The sequence below is a fragment of the Engystomops pustulosus genome, chromosome 3 (genome assembly GCF_040894005.1).
Source record: "Engystomops pustulosus chromosome 3, aEngPut4.maternal, whole genome shotgun sequence".
Classification (NCBI taxonomy): domain Eukaryota; kingdom Metazoa; phylum Chordata; class Amphibia; order Anura; family Leptodactylidae; genus Engystomops; species Engystomops pustulosus.
In genome coordinates, this window is record NC_092413.1 from 164,504,912 (window position 1) to 164,523,337 (window position 18,426).

The window sequence follows — 18,426 nt, forward strand, 5'->3', positions numbered from 1 at the left end:
TCAATCACCAGGAAGGGTGAGTGCCATTTTCTGTGTGGCCCGCTGAAGAGAATTTTGAGGGAGAAGGGCATTAAGTAGTTGAGAGAGATACTGACTGTGTGATACGCTGAAAAGAATTCCTGACTTAGGGGGAAATGAGGGAGTTGAAGGAGACATTGGCTGTGTGTGACTTGCTGAAGAGAATTCCTGAGGGTGGAATGAAGTAGCTGAGAGAGATGTTGACTGTGTGATTCGTTGAAGAGAATTCCTGAGGGAGAGGTGAACTTAGGGAATTGAGAGAGATGTTGGCTGTGTGTGACTTGCTGAAGAGTAATCAGCTCCCTCTTTCCCCTCTTTCTCATGCTGTTGGCACAGCTGTAGACGTATGAATATGCCGGACTCTGCACTGAGGAAGACAGAGATTGGACTTACATAGGTTGTTTTCATACATGGTGAGATCAGTTTGGGAACATGATGTGAAAGTCTATAGGCATGAGGAAGAACAAGTTAGGGTTGGTTGCATTGCATTCTAATAGCAATTTTTAAAAAAATATGTTTATTTAGGGGGGATTCAATTCACTGACAAGTTCCCTTTAAGTGTATACTCTGGGATTTTATATACTGTAAATATCCAATAATGCCCCATTCTATTTTGTTATAGCTACGAGCAGTTATTTACTATCATGATCAACGCCGGTTACTACAGCTAGTATCAATATAATAATAATAATTCCTTCATGTATATAGCGCACACAGATTACGCATTGCTGCACAGATCTTGCCAGATCATATATTTCCATTTATGTTTTATCAGGCGGTCAAATCCATATCGCTGGATATCGGGACAAGCTGGAAATCAACGTCATGATAAAGAAAACCTTGGGAAGGTATCCTCAGCTCTCCATACTGCAGATACACTGAATGCTCCAAAAACTGTCTTGTCTATAGAATTAGTGTCTGTAAATGGAGGGGAAGGGGCACTAATGCTCTGCAGCCAGGGGCAGGAGGAATAGAAATGGCCTGGCTTGTATCATTGGCAGAATGTTCATCTCTATCTGGGTTTCTTTTTCGTCTTTGCATGCTCTATTGCAGCATTTATTGTTAATATGCACTTTTGCAAAAAAAAAAATCAGTATGAATGACAAAAAGTAAATGATCAGTAGAACAGGAGGCTGGCCCCCCTTGTGGCCCACTGTCTATCAGCCACTGTCTGTCATAGTCAAGTACATAACCAGCAGAACACAGGGAGCTGCAGAATGCTGAACAGAATCAAGGATCCATTTATTGTAATAAGAAGCCTGCAGTCAGAGACTGACAGCTTTGTGCTGGGGATTACTCTTTTCTTTGTATTTCCTCCAATATAATATTTTCTTCCGAAATCTGGATTGGGGATTCAAAATCCTTGCAGTTTAAAAATGGCATTCACTGGCCATTAATTATCCGCAGATGATGCCAAATCTGATATTATGGTTGTCACCTTATGTATATCAATACATGGCAAACAACCCTATAGAAGGGCTATGTGTCTAAATAAATAGTGAAAAAGCCAAATGTATAGCCAATATACATAACATACATAGAATTTACAAAGCATGAAAGTATGTAACTCCTCCAAATGATGATTTATTTTTCTCTTAATTTTAGGTTTCAGCAGGAAAGATAAAATTTAAAGTCCTCCAAGATCTTCCAGGTAAAATGCAATGACTAGTTGGAAATCGGCATAGCAGATGACATATGTAATTGTATGAACTTGTTTGATACATTACCAGTGAGTCCTTAAAGGGACACTGTCACCATATTTACCCCATTAAACTACTAGCACCCTTAGGTAGGGTATGAAATTCCCTTTATAGAATTCCATCTTTCATGTGAAATATCAGCAGTTTATCCATAAAAAATTGCCTCCAAATTCAAGAGAAAAGGAGTCATATTTGCGTGAGTTGAGTTAAGTTTAGAGGCTGCGGGGGTGGGGGGTGGGGTGGGGGGTTGTTGTCGCTTTAGACATCCCTATCTTTAGTTCTATCGCACCTAGAAACATACTGTTTTGGTGTCATATTAAAGATAATAAAGATTAGTTAGAGTTACATAACCAGAATTACAGACTGTTAAAGGAAAACTACCATTAAACTAAACTCGCCTATGCTCCTCTTCATCATGTGTCAAGATTAAAGAAGAGCACTTCTGGGATTGGGATAAAGAGGACCGTAGGAGAGTACCGTATATATACTCGAGTATAAGCTGACCCGAGTATAAGCCGAGGCCCCTAATTTTACCACAAAAAACTGGGAAAACCTATTGACTCAAGTATAAGCCGAGGGTGGGGAATGCATTGGTCACAGCCTTCCAAGTATATAGCCTGCCAGGCCCTGCCCCATTGTATATAGCCTGACAAGCCCTGCCCCAGTGTATATAGCCATACCCCCCCCCCCCCCAGTCGTGGAGCACAACGATACCATTGCATTGCTGACGTCAGATCATGTGACGTCGCACAGACATGCCGCCGCTGCCGGATGGATCGCACAGAAGATCTACGGGGGCCGGCGGAAAGGTGAGTTCTGATTTATTTATTTTTTTACTCGAATATAAGCCGAGTTTTGGGTTTGCAGCACATTTTTTGTGCTGAAAAACTAGGCTTATACTCGAGTATATAAGGTATGTATAGTTTGTGTTTTGTTCAATTTAATGGTAGTTTTCCTTTAATGAGATAAAGGAATTGGATTTTTATCTGCAGTTCGCATTTCCAACTGTGTCTTTAACTCCCTGTATCTCCCATTGTGTAGGGTGCCTGAAGTGGTACCTCGCCTCCAGCCTCTAAACTTGACTGACCGCCAAATATGACTCTTAAGAATACTTAGTTACACTTTTCTGTAATGTTAATTACAAGATCCAGACATTATACCTACAGATCTTTAATATAACCATGTGAATACTGTACATATCAATAATGTAAAGTTTCTGCTGGTATATACCTGTATACTACAATTAAGTGTTATTATATTTGCATGTGACAAGCATACTGAGTGTTTCCCAACATCCAATGGGACTAGCACCTGCTCACCAGGCAATCTTGGTTTATTAAAGCTAAGATGTACTTCCCCTTTAATTGCTAGACAATTAGTGAATGTATGCGGTCACATTACAGTCATTCATCAGCCTCACTGGAGGTTTTAACTAATTCTGTCCTCTAAGTAAATTGTCCCCATATTTCACTTGCAGATATGACTCCCTTCATCCATTAGTCAGATGCTCTGTGATTTATTCCGTTTCCATGTGTTGGCCTCTTGTCAATAACCAAACCTGTTAAATTAAACTAATGCATGGCTGCCTTTGTTGACTAGTGAGTTGTGAAGGAACAAATATTGAATAGTCAAGCTTCCGTTAATCGTACGCTGCACATTGTAGAATAATTTGTGGCTGTGGATTGCCAGTAAGTGACGTGTTTCTGCCAGAATACAGAACACTTTATATATAACAGGTGATTAAGTGCTTTCCTCTGCCCGTCTGCCTTTCTATTCACATGACTTGATCTGTGCTTTACCTAGAGCCGGAAAAACAAAAGACATTATCAAGGGTAACGTCTATGCCAGCCGCGGAGAGGCCGAAGCTCAAAGGAAAGACCTGTGGACAATGTGAAAGTAAAAGTGCGTTACTGGTATGTCCAGATCTTTTTTCATGATTTAGATTTACAATTAGATTTCTTTACTCTAGTTGCTTAATCCAAAACATTTTACTAAACCCAGAGAAACAGTTTCCTCCAGACTTTCTTTCTGTGTTATAATCCAATAAGATAGAATAATCAGATGCTGAATAGTGGCTTAATTTGACGCTGCAGGGTCCCAGTGCGCAAACCTATACTAGGACCCCTAAGCATACTGTACAGGTAGTCCCCAGTTTACGTACAAGATAGGGTCCGGAGGTTTGTTCTTAAGTTGAATTTGCATGTAAGTTTAAACTGTTTTTTTTATAATTGATGTTCTAGACATCTTTTGCCCCAGTGACAATTGGAGTTTTCAAAATTTTGGACCAAGAATTATCAATAAAGCTTCATTACAGACACCTTACAGCTGATCATTGCAGTCAAGAACTATAGTAAAGCATACAGAGAGCTTCACCAGAGGTCACAGTGGGCAGAGGGGTCCGTCTGTAACTATGGGTTGTCTGTAAGTCTGGTGTCCTTAAGTAGGGGACCGTCTCTATTATTTACAGTGCTGGTCTCTTTGTATAGGTAAAGGGTACCATATTTGGCCCCTGTAGCTCCGCAGTCATGTGACCTGTGATGTCAAACTCAAATGGCAGGAGGGAATACTCAGGAGGGCTGAGCTTTACTTGTGTGATTGCAAGGGGCCAACACCTGTCTCTTCCTAAGGAGATAGTAACCAGCCCCTAACAGTCATGTAACTACTCACATGCTCACTTCATGAATGCCAGCAGCTGGCACATGGTTTTCTCTGCCATCCCTAACCCATCCCCATGCAATCGTGTGCCTGGACATGGATGTGGAAGGTCTGGATGCAGTGATTCATGCAGAGAGACAGTCATGAGGAGATTGGTCCTGTCTAACACCTGGACGTTTGGCAGAGGTAACAGCGGTAGAGGGCTATTTGCTCTATAAATGAGCAGATTGGCCAGTACACTAATTTTTGTTCAACCTTTCCAAGCTCTTTAACAGTATCTTTCCTTCACAAAGGGGCGGGGAGATTTATCACTTTATCATTATTCACAGTGTATGATGAAAACCCTGCCCCCTGCCATACCACATATACCAGGAGCCTCCGGGATCCTGCTGTATACCACAGCAGGCTGGGCTGGCGTACAGGGGTGCTATAGGATTGTGAACAGACACAGGCTATAACTAGTGCACAGACTCCACTGCCGCTCGCCCCTTCTTCACCCCCCCCCCCACGCCCATTTGCTTTGGAGGTGGCGTAAGGAGGGAAATAATCACAGTTTCTTAGGAATTGCAATTATTTCAGGGGTTCTATGCCAGAAAGCTGCCTAAAAAGCCTGGATAAATCTACCCCAAAGAGTCCATTACTATTATTAATACATTATAATTTGGGGGCCTGATAAGTAAGAAACCAATGGAAAATATTCTTTGGGTGTCAGACAATCCATTAGATAAAACTATTTTTAAAGCTTGACAGGCTTGCTTCTACCTTAAAATCATTTTCATTTGACAGTGCTGAATAAATCCATGCAGAGACTGATTTGTAATGGTTCTTTGGTTCTTACAATCTCCGATTTTTCTCCCCATCTTTCATGCTGCTTTAAAAGTGCAGTTTCTCAGGTATCAAATAAAGATTTGTCTGTTTGACTTTGCACTGAGAAACACAAAGGCGCCCTTAATGATCTTTTTATGGCATCTTCCCAAAGTTATAAGATTGCAGCAGTAATCATATTTCTTAGTATAATGCTAGGATGCCGGCTGCATCTGCCCGTGTCCTCCTGGAACATAGCTTCCATTGCTGGTAGACGCTGTAATTATAGAGACGTAAACCAGCAGCACAGTATATGATACAATAAGCTTAGCTGTAGAGGGATCTTGAAGGCTGACACTCTAGTCCCATAAAGAAGATGTTACATTGGTCACCTCAGACTTGTGAATGTAGATGTACATGTAAGCAGTATAGTATGGTATCTCCGGACATAAGGATAGGAAGACTGGAGTAAATATTGTATAGTCACAGCAAAAACTACACTGATAAGTCTACAATCAGATCTCAGCAGTCTGCGGTTTTTCATCCTGCTGGAGAGCTCATTATATGGTCAGCTATGGAGGAATGATGCCTCCATTTACGGCCTCCGCTGGGCGTATACTGTAGGAGTTTCCCCAGTGATGTCACTGTCCAGTAACAAGGTATTGTAGCCTAAATCACATGGCCAAGGTGTGGATAACAAAGACGTAGAACATTTGAGGGCAAATAGTATTCATCACCTTCCAGACTCATGTCATACTGAGATGTTAGATTCAAAATTTAGGACAATATTATATGGCTGCAGTCATTATCATTGATCAGCAAAAATCAGTTTTATCAGCCTGATGATACCAATAGATATTTTTAAGGTAACACATTTTATTAATACGGTCAGTGTAAAACTGGCATCCACCTCATCAAACTGAAACTATAGCAGTTCCTTAAAGGGAACCTGTCAGTTAAAATAACCCACACTAACTAAACATATATTTTCAAGCTGCTATTATACAGCAATACAACTATCCCTATGGTGTTACTCCCCATGCCTGTAAAATGAACACACCTTCTATGCACATGACCCCATGTGAGTTCAGTCATCATCTTTTCTTTGAGTCCTGCACATTCATATTCTTCCAGCTCAGCTCATCCATGCCTCCAGCTTCCTAATTGACATGGGAGTATGCTCTTTCTTCAGCGGCTTAGCTACCTCATTCCCCCTCCCTCAGTAAAGAGAGAGACGATTTCTCTTCAGTGAATCACACGCAATCAACATCTCTCTCATTCCTTAGAAAGGTGGAAATAAGTTAGTTGAGCATATGGTGACTCAACTGAAGAGAAAGCAAGCCCCTTGTCAATCAGAAGAACATACATATGCATAGATGGTAGGTCAAGTTTCTAAATAGACTGTGGAACCTTACAGGCATGGGGTGGAACAATATATGGATAGTTGTACTGCTGTATAACGGCAGTTTTCAAAGATATGTTTAGTTAGTGTAACTGACAGTTTAATTGACTATCATTGGGTTTGGACAATATGAAATATAGGGAAGCTCACAAGCTGCTATATGCTAATGGCAGTTTGTGTCAGCAAAATCCCATAAAAAATCAATGGAAACATTAAGGGAACTGGAACAGAAACATGATTACATTATTCAACCCACCAAAAAAAGGATCCCCATTCAGGCAGATGATAAAATAGAGATGGGTGAATGGATATTGCAGCTTTGGCCTTTCGGTTTCATGAATTACCCAGGGAATTGTAAATATGGGCGGATGGATTAGAGGATTTTGAGAATTTCAAGCTTTAAAGATGGCAAATAAATTTGCTCTTGTCTATCAATAATGTAGAAATTGAGAAGGTAAAACCTGTGAATGATTCCGGTCCATTCTATGTCCCTGCTATTATTTCTATTTTACTAAAGTTTGTTTTTATATAACTATATATACTGTATTAACCACTCACATGCAGGTAAGTATGTCTGTAAGTACACATGGCCTGGTGACTACAGGTGACAGTGACATTACTGAGTCCTTCTTAGTGCAATGTCTGTCTCCGAGGCTGACAGTGACATGGATTTTTCATATTGTGCGTCTTTGGGTATTGTTCTCATTCTCTGAAGTATCTGAACTGCAAATTCTTGATGTTTTAGCTGATTAGTCTGCGCTCACTGTATAATCTAACACGTGTGCAGAATTCCTCGAATCTGTGGTCAATACAATCATTTGTTTTTGTTCTATTCAATGCTTCTCACCAAAGATGTGTTTGGAGTGCGGCGAGGATTACTGCACGGCATGTTTTTCCAGATTCCACCAGAAGGGGGCATTAAAGCTACACAGAACAATGGCCATCCAGGTACTGTTACAGACGCTATATTAACCTACTATTGCAATGCGTATTTGTGGTTTAAAATTAATTTTTCCTATTTTTTTTAATGCAAAGATTTGATTATGTAAATCTGGTTGTTTTGCTGTCTGTGTTTAGTTCTACTAATAAAAACACAAGTAGTTTCATTTCTCTCTAGTCGTTTTGCGCTAACATTTGGAAGTGTTTTGGTGAGATTTAATCATGCATGTATTTCTACATGACTTACAGAAACATATCATAAATCATTGGCTGTATTGTCAGATTACGCATCGAGCATGCTTTGCAACTCAATGTAGTAGCTGCATATAGAAAAGCTGGTTTCTAGGGTTTTGTTCAAAATTTCTCATAGCGATGCGCCTCCGGGTGTACTATTAATGCTGTATTTTCTATTTAAAAATCACAGTTTACAATGTTTTATACAGAGTTTCTCTGTTGAAATAGATGGGAATCTGAAAAAGACTGAGATTACACGTTGGGCTTGCATATAATAATTCTTTCCTTAATGGAAAGGCAACCCCTGTCCTTATGACCTGTAAAGTCATGTGGGTGTCTTAGAAGAGGATTCACTACTTTATTTAAGTGGAGATATACTACATTACAAGCATCTTCAGGTCAGAGCCTATTCCTCTAAAATCTACATACTATGAGAAGTTTCACTGTCAAATTCTTAAACAAGCTATTGGGATTTTAAAAGAAATATTCAAAATCTGGAAATGTCTTTACTATAATGGGCATTTCCTGGTCACTGGCAGCCTGACTTTGATATGCTGGATTTGGGACATGTTGCAGAATTAAAGGAAATCTACACTAGGATGAAGAATTGTAAACCAAGCACAATGACATACTGCTATGTGCTCCATCTGGCAGGATCTGCTCTTCTTTTAGCTTCTTATGCCCACCTTATTAATATATAGATATTATGTACAGGCAGTGCCCCAACCCTCATAGATAATATATATGCAGACAGCACCCCAACCCTCATTCGGGCCCCTGAGGGGTAACTCAAGGTCAATTGATTAGCCTTTTATAGAAACGCAGAAAATGAGTTAGAAATGTCCACACAAACTCTGGATGTGGCATAGCAATAAATAACAACACTGAAAAGCTAAAAGACCCCTTTCACCAGCTGCAGTGTAACAGAACCTTATGAACCCCAAATAGCCACCACCAGCTTTCATTTAATATAAGCCCAGTCCATAACAGGATTCTATAGGGTGAAGAATCAACCCGTTGATGTAGTTAACGGAGACACAGACGTGGGGATTCGTGGATGGAGATAAAAGAGCAATGTAGGTTAAATTTTATATTTAATTGCCTTAAGGACACTAGACATACAGTACACACAATTTATATATTTATATCTTTGCGTCCAAGAATGCTAGAACGTATTTAGTCATAGCTGTACGATACCTTGGCTATACCAATTCCAAAAATGTAACTGGCCCTGGGCTGAGATGGATCATAACTCCATAACTGTCCATAACCAACATATTGGTCTAAGATTTATATGAATCTTTGTGTGAAAGTGTAGGGAAGCCTCGGTACCCCCACCCACTTAGATGGTTTTTTTACTAGGCTTGTAATTAAGACTCCTTTTGCCACCATTGCAAACAACACACCATAGAAACAACAGGAAAGCACAAGCCTTAGATTTTACCAAGGGGTCACTGAGGCTGGGACTCTGGAGAGGACAGCTTTAGGAGCCTCAAGAGAGAGGAGGACGGCAGGGCCCTCCCATTCCCTCCAATTCCCATCTACTCGTCCCCATGCCTTATGCGTTCTTACTGGTCACAGTTCATGTCATGTGACCTGTGTACATCATCCCAGGTCCTTTAGCCTCTTAACAATAGCAAACTGTACCACATGTTTGTATCAATGTGATTACATGAAATCACAGCAGCCTCCATAGACTTTTACTCCTCCCCATCCTCCATAGAGGCTGCTGTAATTTCATGTGATCACATACATGGTGTACAGGTGCAGTGAGTACTTGTGCCCCTTTATCAGTAGGCATTGCTAGTCAGTGTGGGCAAAATCTGGTGCAGTCTGCTGCAGTCTTTAGCTGATCATCAAGATGTCTCATGTTAACAGGTAATTTTTCTATATGAGACATTGGGACACATTTACTTACCTGGTCCAGTCGCGATCCAGCGGTGCGTTCTCCGATGCTGATTCGGGTCTGCCGGGATTCACTATGGTCCGTGCGCCCGATGTCCACCAGGTGTCGCTGCTGCGCTGAGGTCCGCCGGAGTTCACCTTCTTCTTCCCGTTGCATGTAAGTCTTGTGACACAAATTATTTTTTAAATTCTGCGGTATTTCCAAATCCGTCGGGTTGTCAGACGGCCACGCCCCCCCCATTTCTGTCACGTGAAAGCCGGCGCCGATGCGGCAAAATCCGATCGCGTGTGCCAAAATCCCGGGGCAATTCAGGGCAAACCGGAAATCGTCAGGAAATCCGATGAGAGGGCGCGATTCGGACCCTTAGTAAATGAGCCCCATTCTCTTTGATATAGTATTGCATTCCCCTATTTGGTAAGCATAAAAATGACCTGTATTCAGCTAGGTAACTGCATGATCCAAGACCTTTCTGCATTGCTTACAAAATGGAAGACAACGGGTGTAGCCCTACTCACCTTGTTCTGTTTTAATGGTCTAGAAGAAATTTTGAGACTAAGAGGACAGAAATATTTATGATAAAATTTCAATGAATAAAAGTTTAGTAACATGTTCTGCAATTGCATAATCTGAAATAAAAGAATTTACTAATTTAATATGAACTGCAAACTTTACCGGTTTCCCGATTTCACCTTCCTTCATAGGTGGTCTCAGGAGGGGGATTAGTTTTGCCATTAAACTGAGCCAGACCCACACACAGGGAAGAGGAGAAAGCCTTCTGCCACCTGAACCTATAATAATAATGCATCATAGCTTACAGGGAATCTCTCTGGGGAGGAATTCATTAGGACTGGCCCCCAGCCGACAGTTTAACGTGTGAATATGGGTGCAAACTCTGCCAGTTCTGATCTATAGACAAGGTCAAAACTGGTGACGTTTTTTGCTATAGTCTCAAGCTGTTTACCGGGGAGGCTATAGTAAATGTAATCGACCAGGCATTCACGTGCTGGCCTGCCTTCCACCTGCCCCACTTCCACGCCCACTCTCCACCCCAATGCCAGAAATGTCAGAAAATGCCAGAAACTGGGACGTGGATATTAATTTGAGAAGCCATAATAATCTCCCCCTGTATGTCAAGGACCATGAGGCAACAAGTAAAATTCAGCAATCTATTAATTTTAAAAATAACATGCACATATTTTTTTCTTTGGATATCCATTTTAATGGCTACTTGTCACCAGATGAAACTATTTCATCTTTCACATCACATGTGTCTTGTGGTTTGTGATCTACAGAACAGGAGATACAGACAGTAGAAAGAAACCTAGTTGGAAATGTAAGCTGCAGATAAAACTGTCTGTATCTCACAGAACCACAGGACTGATGCGATCTTAAAGATGAGATTTATATCTCTAATATGACACCAAAACATGTTTGTAGTTGTCACAGTCTATGGGGAATAGTCCCTTAGGACTAAGTAAGTGGACTCCCTGGACCACCGCGGGAGATAACAACCTTAGCCACACCCGGGAGCGGAGTCTAAGTGAACTCCTGGTCTTCGCCAGAGCCCGTCGCAAAGCGGGATGGTCTTGCTGCGGCGGGGAGTCACCAGGTCGCTCCGCAGGTGCGACTAGGCCCACGGTGGCAGCCAAGGTAGGGACACAGGGACCACGGGAAGGCAGGCAGGCAGGACCACGGGAAGGCAGGCAGGACCACGGGAAGGCAGGCAGGCAGGACCACGGGAAGGCAGGCAGGACCTCTGAAGGACAGCTGGCAGGACCTCTGAAGACCACTAGGATACTGGACCGCCACAGGATTGCAGGACCGCCACAGGATTGCAGGACCGCCACAGGATTGCAGGACCGCCACAGGATAACACAGAACAAGGGAACACAGGAAAACAGGAACACGGATACACCACGGAACACGGGAATCACAGAAGCGTCTGGATCCGGCAGGGGACGCTGGGAGCCGCCAGGCTATATAGCCAAGCCAGGAATGCCAGAGCCAATAAGGAGGACGCTGGCCCTTTAAGGCTGGGAGAAGTCCGCGCGCGCCCCCTATAGTGGCAGGAGCACGCGACTGCATGGAAGAAGCATGCGGCCTACAAGCTGGGAGCAAGAGTGCAGGCCGGAGCCAGGAGAGGTAAGTGAGAGCTGGGGGAGCGGGGACCGCGGCAGCAGGCACGGGTACACCCTCAATCCGTACCGAGGATCGCGGGTGTAACCGTGACAGTAGGTACTACAAAGCAGATTATAGAGGCATCTGAAGGGATGAGCCTCTAAACTTGACTCATGTCATGCAAATATATGACTCTCCTATGAGATTTGGGTGAGATTTGTCATAAAAGAGGGAATTCTAGAAAGGACATTTCATACTCTACCTGAGGAGGCTAGAAGTTTAATGGGGTAAAATCTATTTACAGGTTCCCTTTAAATAAATTTAATATAAAATTCCTGTTTTCCTGTTGTTTTTTGGCATAAGTAATCATATGACATCCAGGCTGTCACACTTCTATAACCTAGATGAAATCAGCGGCATTATTTCATCATACTCGGGCATGATTACAGCATTTATCGGAGCTGTTAAATTCATATTGGCATTAAAATGATTACACATGAAACTGGATTAACCTTATCATCTCTTTTGGGACCTGCAGCTGCTCCTGAAAGTCAATAGAGCGCATACATTGGTACAGTCAGTGACTGAGTATGTGTGGGCCAGCTACCACATGGCCTTTCAGCTTGTAGTCTGTAACAGTAACATCTGGAAACTACAGGCACATTGTCTGAGTAAGGTGCCGGTGTCTTACCTACTTCTAGAATTTTACATAGTAATGGAGCATATTGTTACAAAATGGAGCTATGACAATATGGTGATCTATTTGAGGCATACATTTACGGTTAGATCACTATTCATTATTTTGGAAAATTTTGGCAAGGAGACAAATATTCTACAAAGGATATATATGTGGTTGTCAGGCCGATCCTGATAACTTCAATAGTCTAAATCAAAGGCAAGATGGGGGATTTTCTCAATAATGCTGTGGCCAGACAGGTAGTGTGATAAGTATTACAGAGCATAGGATGTGCCCCCTGGTTATGATCTGTACAAGTGTGTAAGGCATAGTGCTTATCTTCAGCTTGAGTATAGGGATACAAAATGAAGGGGGAATATCAGTTTTAGGCTTTGCTACAGAACAATGGTCCAAGCAAAAGTACATGAGCTAAACAAGGACTGATAAAGAGTAAGATTACCAAATAATAGTAAAGACATTAACTTATCACCATTAGGCCCCTTTCACACACACATATGATATGACCGGGCCGGAAACCAGGTGTAGAATATTTTTGCCTGTAGAGGGGGATTATCTGTTTTGTTCTCTGTGATTATCTGTTGTGACCTCTGCTTCCGTTCCTGACCTGATTCCCTGCCGCCTCTCTTGACCTTCATCTTCGTCCTCGACTCCAATCTTGTGCAGCCTGTCCTGACCTCGACTCTGATTCTGCCTCTCTGCCTCGCCTTGGCCTGTTGATACCTCGTACAGGGTGCCACTTAGACTCCCAGGTGTTGGCTGACGTCATCACTTGCGGTGGTTCAGTGGGTCCACCACCACCGACTCTGACAGTAAGATCTGGACATGGATCCTGCCTAAGTTCAGCTACCTGAACTGGCTGATCTCACCACCATCATGGCTTAGCGGTCCCAGCAGGTTACTACTTGACCAGCTACTTGACCAGCTCACCGACATCATGCAGCAGTTGTTGGCTACCCAGCAGCAATGTCCAGTTCCTGTGGCACCTTCCGCTACAGCGGCTACTCTGTCTTCTACAGAAGCCTTTCCCTCCAAGTACGACAGAGACGCTAAGATTGAATTGATGCCCACTCAGTTCGCCACAGAACGGTCTAAGGTGGCATTCATGATTAGTCTTCTCTTTGGGAAAGCCCTGGAAGCCCGGTCACAGCTAATCTCACCATATTCCTTGCTGAATTACGGTGTGTCTTTGTGGAACCAGCCCAGGCATCTTCCGCTGAAACTACATTGCTGAACTTACGACAAGAGGACTTGTCTGTTGGTGACTACACAGTTCAAATCTGCACTCTAGCTTCTGAGTTTTCTTGGAATGAAGCGGCCTTGGTCGCCACCTTTAAAAAGGGACTGGCTAGTCGAATCAAAGCCGTCCTGTCTGCCGTCTATTCTCTGAGTGTCTGGAACAAGCACAGATCAGGACCCGTTGACTGCCTTGCTTGGCTCCAGTCTTCCAAAGACCACCACAGCCGACCTTCATGTCTGCTGCAGAGGAGGCCATGCAGGTGTATAAAGATTGTCTGACACTCCAGACAGGAGAATCTGTGTCTCTACTGTGCCAGCCTTGAGCACTTCTTCGTGACTTGTCCACTCCATCCACAGCATGTGGGAAACACATGCACTTAGGGTTTCTGGGAGAAGCTTCACTAGGTGAGAGCAAAGCTTCTCCACTTCTGAATATCCTTTTTCTACGCAGCTCTGGGGCAGGTAGCCAGTTTCAAGCTTCTGTCTTCCTGAACTACGGCTCTACAGAAAACTGCCCTGATCTCCTAGAATCATCTTCCTGTGGTCCGTCTTGTGAAGCTGCTGGTCATCTCTTCCGTCAGTGGGAAGATTCTCTGCGACCTGGTGTGGTACCGCAACGAGCCCCTGTGCCTACAAATTGGGGCATTACACAAGGAGAGACTGTTGTTCTATGTGCTACCTCGGACTACGTCTTCTGTTCTGTTGGGTCTCCCGTGGTTGCAACGTCATGCCTCCACCGCGGCTTTTCCAGTGTCCTCCAAGCCTCTGGTCTTCCTGCTTAGTATATCTGTTGCCGGTTATGTCTCTTCCACTGGGTCGGGTGTACCCACGTTCTGTGCCTGAAACCGCAGCTATGTTGGCTTATGTGAAGTAGACTCATCTATTTAATCTCTAACAAGGGACACAAGATGAATCCAGTGGGACTTTGTGCCATCCAGAAATTCCGGGGCTTTGCTAATTACTACTGTTCATTTCACATCCCCTGTCTTTTCCATTGTGGCGCTGACCAAGAAAAACGCCAGTCCTAAGCTGTGGCCTCTGGCGGCTGAAAAAGCTTTCTCCAAGCTGAAGTCTGCCTTTGCCTCTTCTCCTGTAGCCACTCGGCCTGATACAGAGAAACCCTTCCTGCTTGAGTTTGACGCTTTCTCAGTGGGAGCTGGAGCCATTCTCACTCAGAAAAGGCCAAGGGCCGAACTGTCACTTGCGGTTTCTTATCGAAAACTTTCTCGGCCGCAGAGAAGAATCATTCCATAGGTGATCGGGAGCTTCTGGCCATAGAGCTTGCCTTAGAAGAGTGGTGTTATCTTGTGGAAGGAGCTCATCATCCGGTCTGTATCTATACTGATCACAAAAATCTCCCGTATCTCCAGGCCACTGAACGCCTCAATCCATGACACGCTCGTTGGTCTCTCTCTTCCTCTCTCGCTTTAACTTCCAGATTCATTTTTGTCCAGCAGAGAAGAATGTCAAAGCTGATGCCCTCTCTCGTGCCTCTGATTTTATTGGGGTCGAACCAATTCCTCAACATATCGTTCCTCCTGAAAGACTTATTGTTGCCGCTCCTGTGGATCTACAGCGAATTCCTCCTGGCATGACCTATGTCCGACCTGCCCTTCGGAAGAGGATATTATCTTGGGGACATTGCTCTTGTCCAGCTGGGCACCCAGGGGTGCAGAGATCAGTCACTCTTATCTCTTGTTTCTACTAATGGCCAGGTCTGGTCAATGATGTACGAGACTTTGTGAGTTCCTGTGCTTCCTGTGCCCGTATTAAGTCATCACTTCTCGAGTCATCAGGTCTGCTCCTGCCACTGCCTATCCCCAGCTGCCCGTGGACTCATGTGGCCATGGACTTTATTACGGAGCTTCCACTTTCTTCCGCTAATACCATCATCTGGGTGGTCGCTTCTCTAAAATGTCCCACTTCATTCCTCTGCCTGATCTGCTGTCAGCTCCTCGTCTTGCCTGCTTGTTCTTTCTCCACATCTTCTGGCTCATGGATATTGTCTCGGGCCGAGGGGTCCAGTTTGTTTCCAGGTTCTGGCGTTCCTCGTGCAACCAACATTTAAGTAAAGCTGGGTTATTCCTCTGCCTATCATCCACAGTCAAAGAGGCAAGTGGAGACAGTCAATCAGACTCTGTGCTGTTATTTACGGCACTTTGTTTCCGCTCGACAGGACGACTGGACCACCCTGTTACCTTGGGCAGAATTCTTCTATAATTCCCTGGACTCTGAATTTGCAGATGCCGCTCCCTTCTTTATTGTTTATGGACGACATTCACACTCACCTCTTCCTCTTTCCTTGCTATCTGATGTTCCTGCCATGGAAGACATGGTGCAAGATCTCAATTCCATCTGGGAGCAAACTCGGAAGTCTCTACTTTGGGTGCCATCCCGCATCAAAACTGAAGCCGGCAAGAAACACAGGTTTCCTCCGGTCTTCTCTCTGGTGATAAATTGTGGCTGTCCTCCAGATATGTGCAGCTGAAGATTCCCAGCTACAAACTCAGTCTTCTAGGCCCATTTGAGGTGCTGATGCACATTAACCCCATGGCCTACAAGCTTTGTCTTTCTTGCACATCCCAAATTCCTTCCACATCTCCTTTCTAAAGCCTGTCATCCTGAATTGCTTCTCCTGGCAAGTAGCTCCTCCTTCTCCTGAGGCTGACTCCACCGATGTCTTTGAAGTGAAGGAGATCCTGGACATAAAGACTGTGAGAGGGAGTCTTTTTTTCTCATCAACTGGAGGGGATTCTGGCCAGAGGAGAGATCTTGGGAGCCTGAAGACAACTTTCTTCTGGGTCTGTCACCACCGACCCTGACAGACACATAGATGAAACGTGTTGTACATAAGCTATTTTATAGAATAAAGATGCTACTTTTACCATTTGAGCTGCACCTGAATTGTTCCCTCGATGTGTGGAAACTTCCCTTTGATCGAATTGTTTCCACTGTGTGAAGTCTGCTCGCTGGACACCGGACGCACGGACCACCAGGACAAGGCTGCACTCCTCAGTATTTTATATGCTTCCCCCCTCCGCTATTTAAGGTGAGAATTTAGGGTAATACATCCTACTTTGATGACTTTGTACTATACCCTATATTTGAGTCTACACATTTTTTGTTTCTCCTTTATGAGTTATATTAGGACACCGTCTACATTAACAATACATTAACATATCCAGCTTTACCTCTCCATAAGGAGGCGTGCTGCCGGGCTTTTCCTTCGACTCTCTACGGTGACATGTGTGTGCAAAGCCGTACTGCGCCATGCACAATGTACTCCTACGGTGGCCGTATGCTAGCTAGCCATCATACAGCCAGAATGTGGTCGCTATATACGGTCACGTACAAGGGCCCTAAAACCATGAAAATACTTCTATTTCAATTAATGACATGATTTGTATCCTTCCATTCTTTCGACTAACTTTTACAAAAAGTTTCTGTGCAGCAAGAGAAGCACAACATAAATTTGGGCGGCTAGTGCCGCTAGAGATTAGGGATTGTACGGATCTGCAAATGGCATTAATTTCCCAAACATAATGTATGACAGATGAGCTAGCCTAAAGAGTTAAAGAGTTCATTTCAAAATATAAATTTTGGCTTGCTGCCTACTGAATGCATTTTCACAAAAAGACATATTTGTGTAAACGACAGTGTGGATTATAAATGACCTTCCTGTGTGTTAGCAGTGGGATTTCTTAGGCCAAGGAGGACAGTAGGTGATTTGATGTAAGCCGATTACATAATACTCCTCTGGCTCACATGGCACCCGGTTCACTGCTGGACATCCTGCTGTTCCACAGTAATGAAGTGTTACTGTAAAATATGATGATCTTCATATTTGTCCTGACCATTTGTGCTTATTCTCCATTCAAAATAGCAGAAGCATACTGGCTAGGAATACGGCAGAACTACTCGTATCTTTACAAATGCACTTCATTATCTTCAGCCTGTTAGTTGAACATGATGTCATTTCCAAAGCTGATCATACTGAGAATCCAGGCATTGTACAGCTGAACTGGCTGTCTCGATCAATAGCCAATTAGTCCTAATCAATGGACTGCCCGTGATGAGCAATCTGGAAAAGAAAGTGTTAACACCTTAATTTTAATGAGCTCTCACTTTAGATCTAACTGGATGTTAGATTTTTTAGATTTCTTTTACTCCATAGCTCTTAGTTTATTGGAAGCAGTGAACTTTACTATGTAGAGAGTTAAAGAGAACCTGCCAGGCAACTGGGGGCACTAAACCACCTTCAGGTCCTTATTGACCAGGGGTTTAGTCCCCCGAATCGCCCTTTAAGAGGTTCCTACGTGGACGCAATTAAAAAAACTAACCTACGTGGATGCAATTAAAAACTAATCTTGGTTTCACACAGCATTACACGAAAAGGCGGGCAGAGGACACAGCTGCAGATGCGAGTCTGAGCTGCCTCATCGGACTTGCATCAAGGTATAATTTTTTTTTTTTACATGGGGTTTACTTACAGACCTGATACAGGCCGATTTTGACCTGTAGTTGGTTTAGGATCCCCTTTAAGGGTCTGTTCATGCTACAGGGCCGGTGCCAGCAGTGGGGATACCTTGGCACGTGCCAGGGCCCAGAGCTGTTGGGTGGGTCCACATAAGGCTGTTCATAAGAAATCCATGTGGGTGAGGGGGGCTGTATGTAATGAATCAATTGAAGTAGAGGGGTGTTGTATATTAAATAATCA

At 43.5% G+C, this 18,426-nt stretch overlaps 1 protein-coding gene across 5 annotated transcripts in view; it reads left to right on the forward strand.

Annotated features, from left to right (window-relative positions):
• ZBBX (zinc finger B-box domain containing) overlaps nt 1-18,426 on the forward strand; it is a 151,419-nt gene that overhangs the window by 36,665 nt on the left and 96,328 nt on the right. For all 5 annotated transcript variants that reach the window (XM_072142882.1, XM_072142881.1, XM_072142879.1 and 2 more), the window contains exons 4-7: nt 794-866; nt 1,624-1,669; nt 3,522-3,631; nt 7,432-7,527. In XM_072142882.1, coding sequence (XP_071998983.1) covers nt 794-866; nt 1,624-1,669; nt 3,522-3,631; nt 7,432-7,527 — 325 coding nt within the window. The remainder of the gene's footprint in view (nt 1-793; nt 867-1,623; nt 1,670-3,521; nt 3,632-7,431; nt 7,528-18,426) is intronic.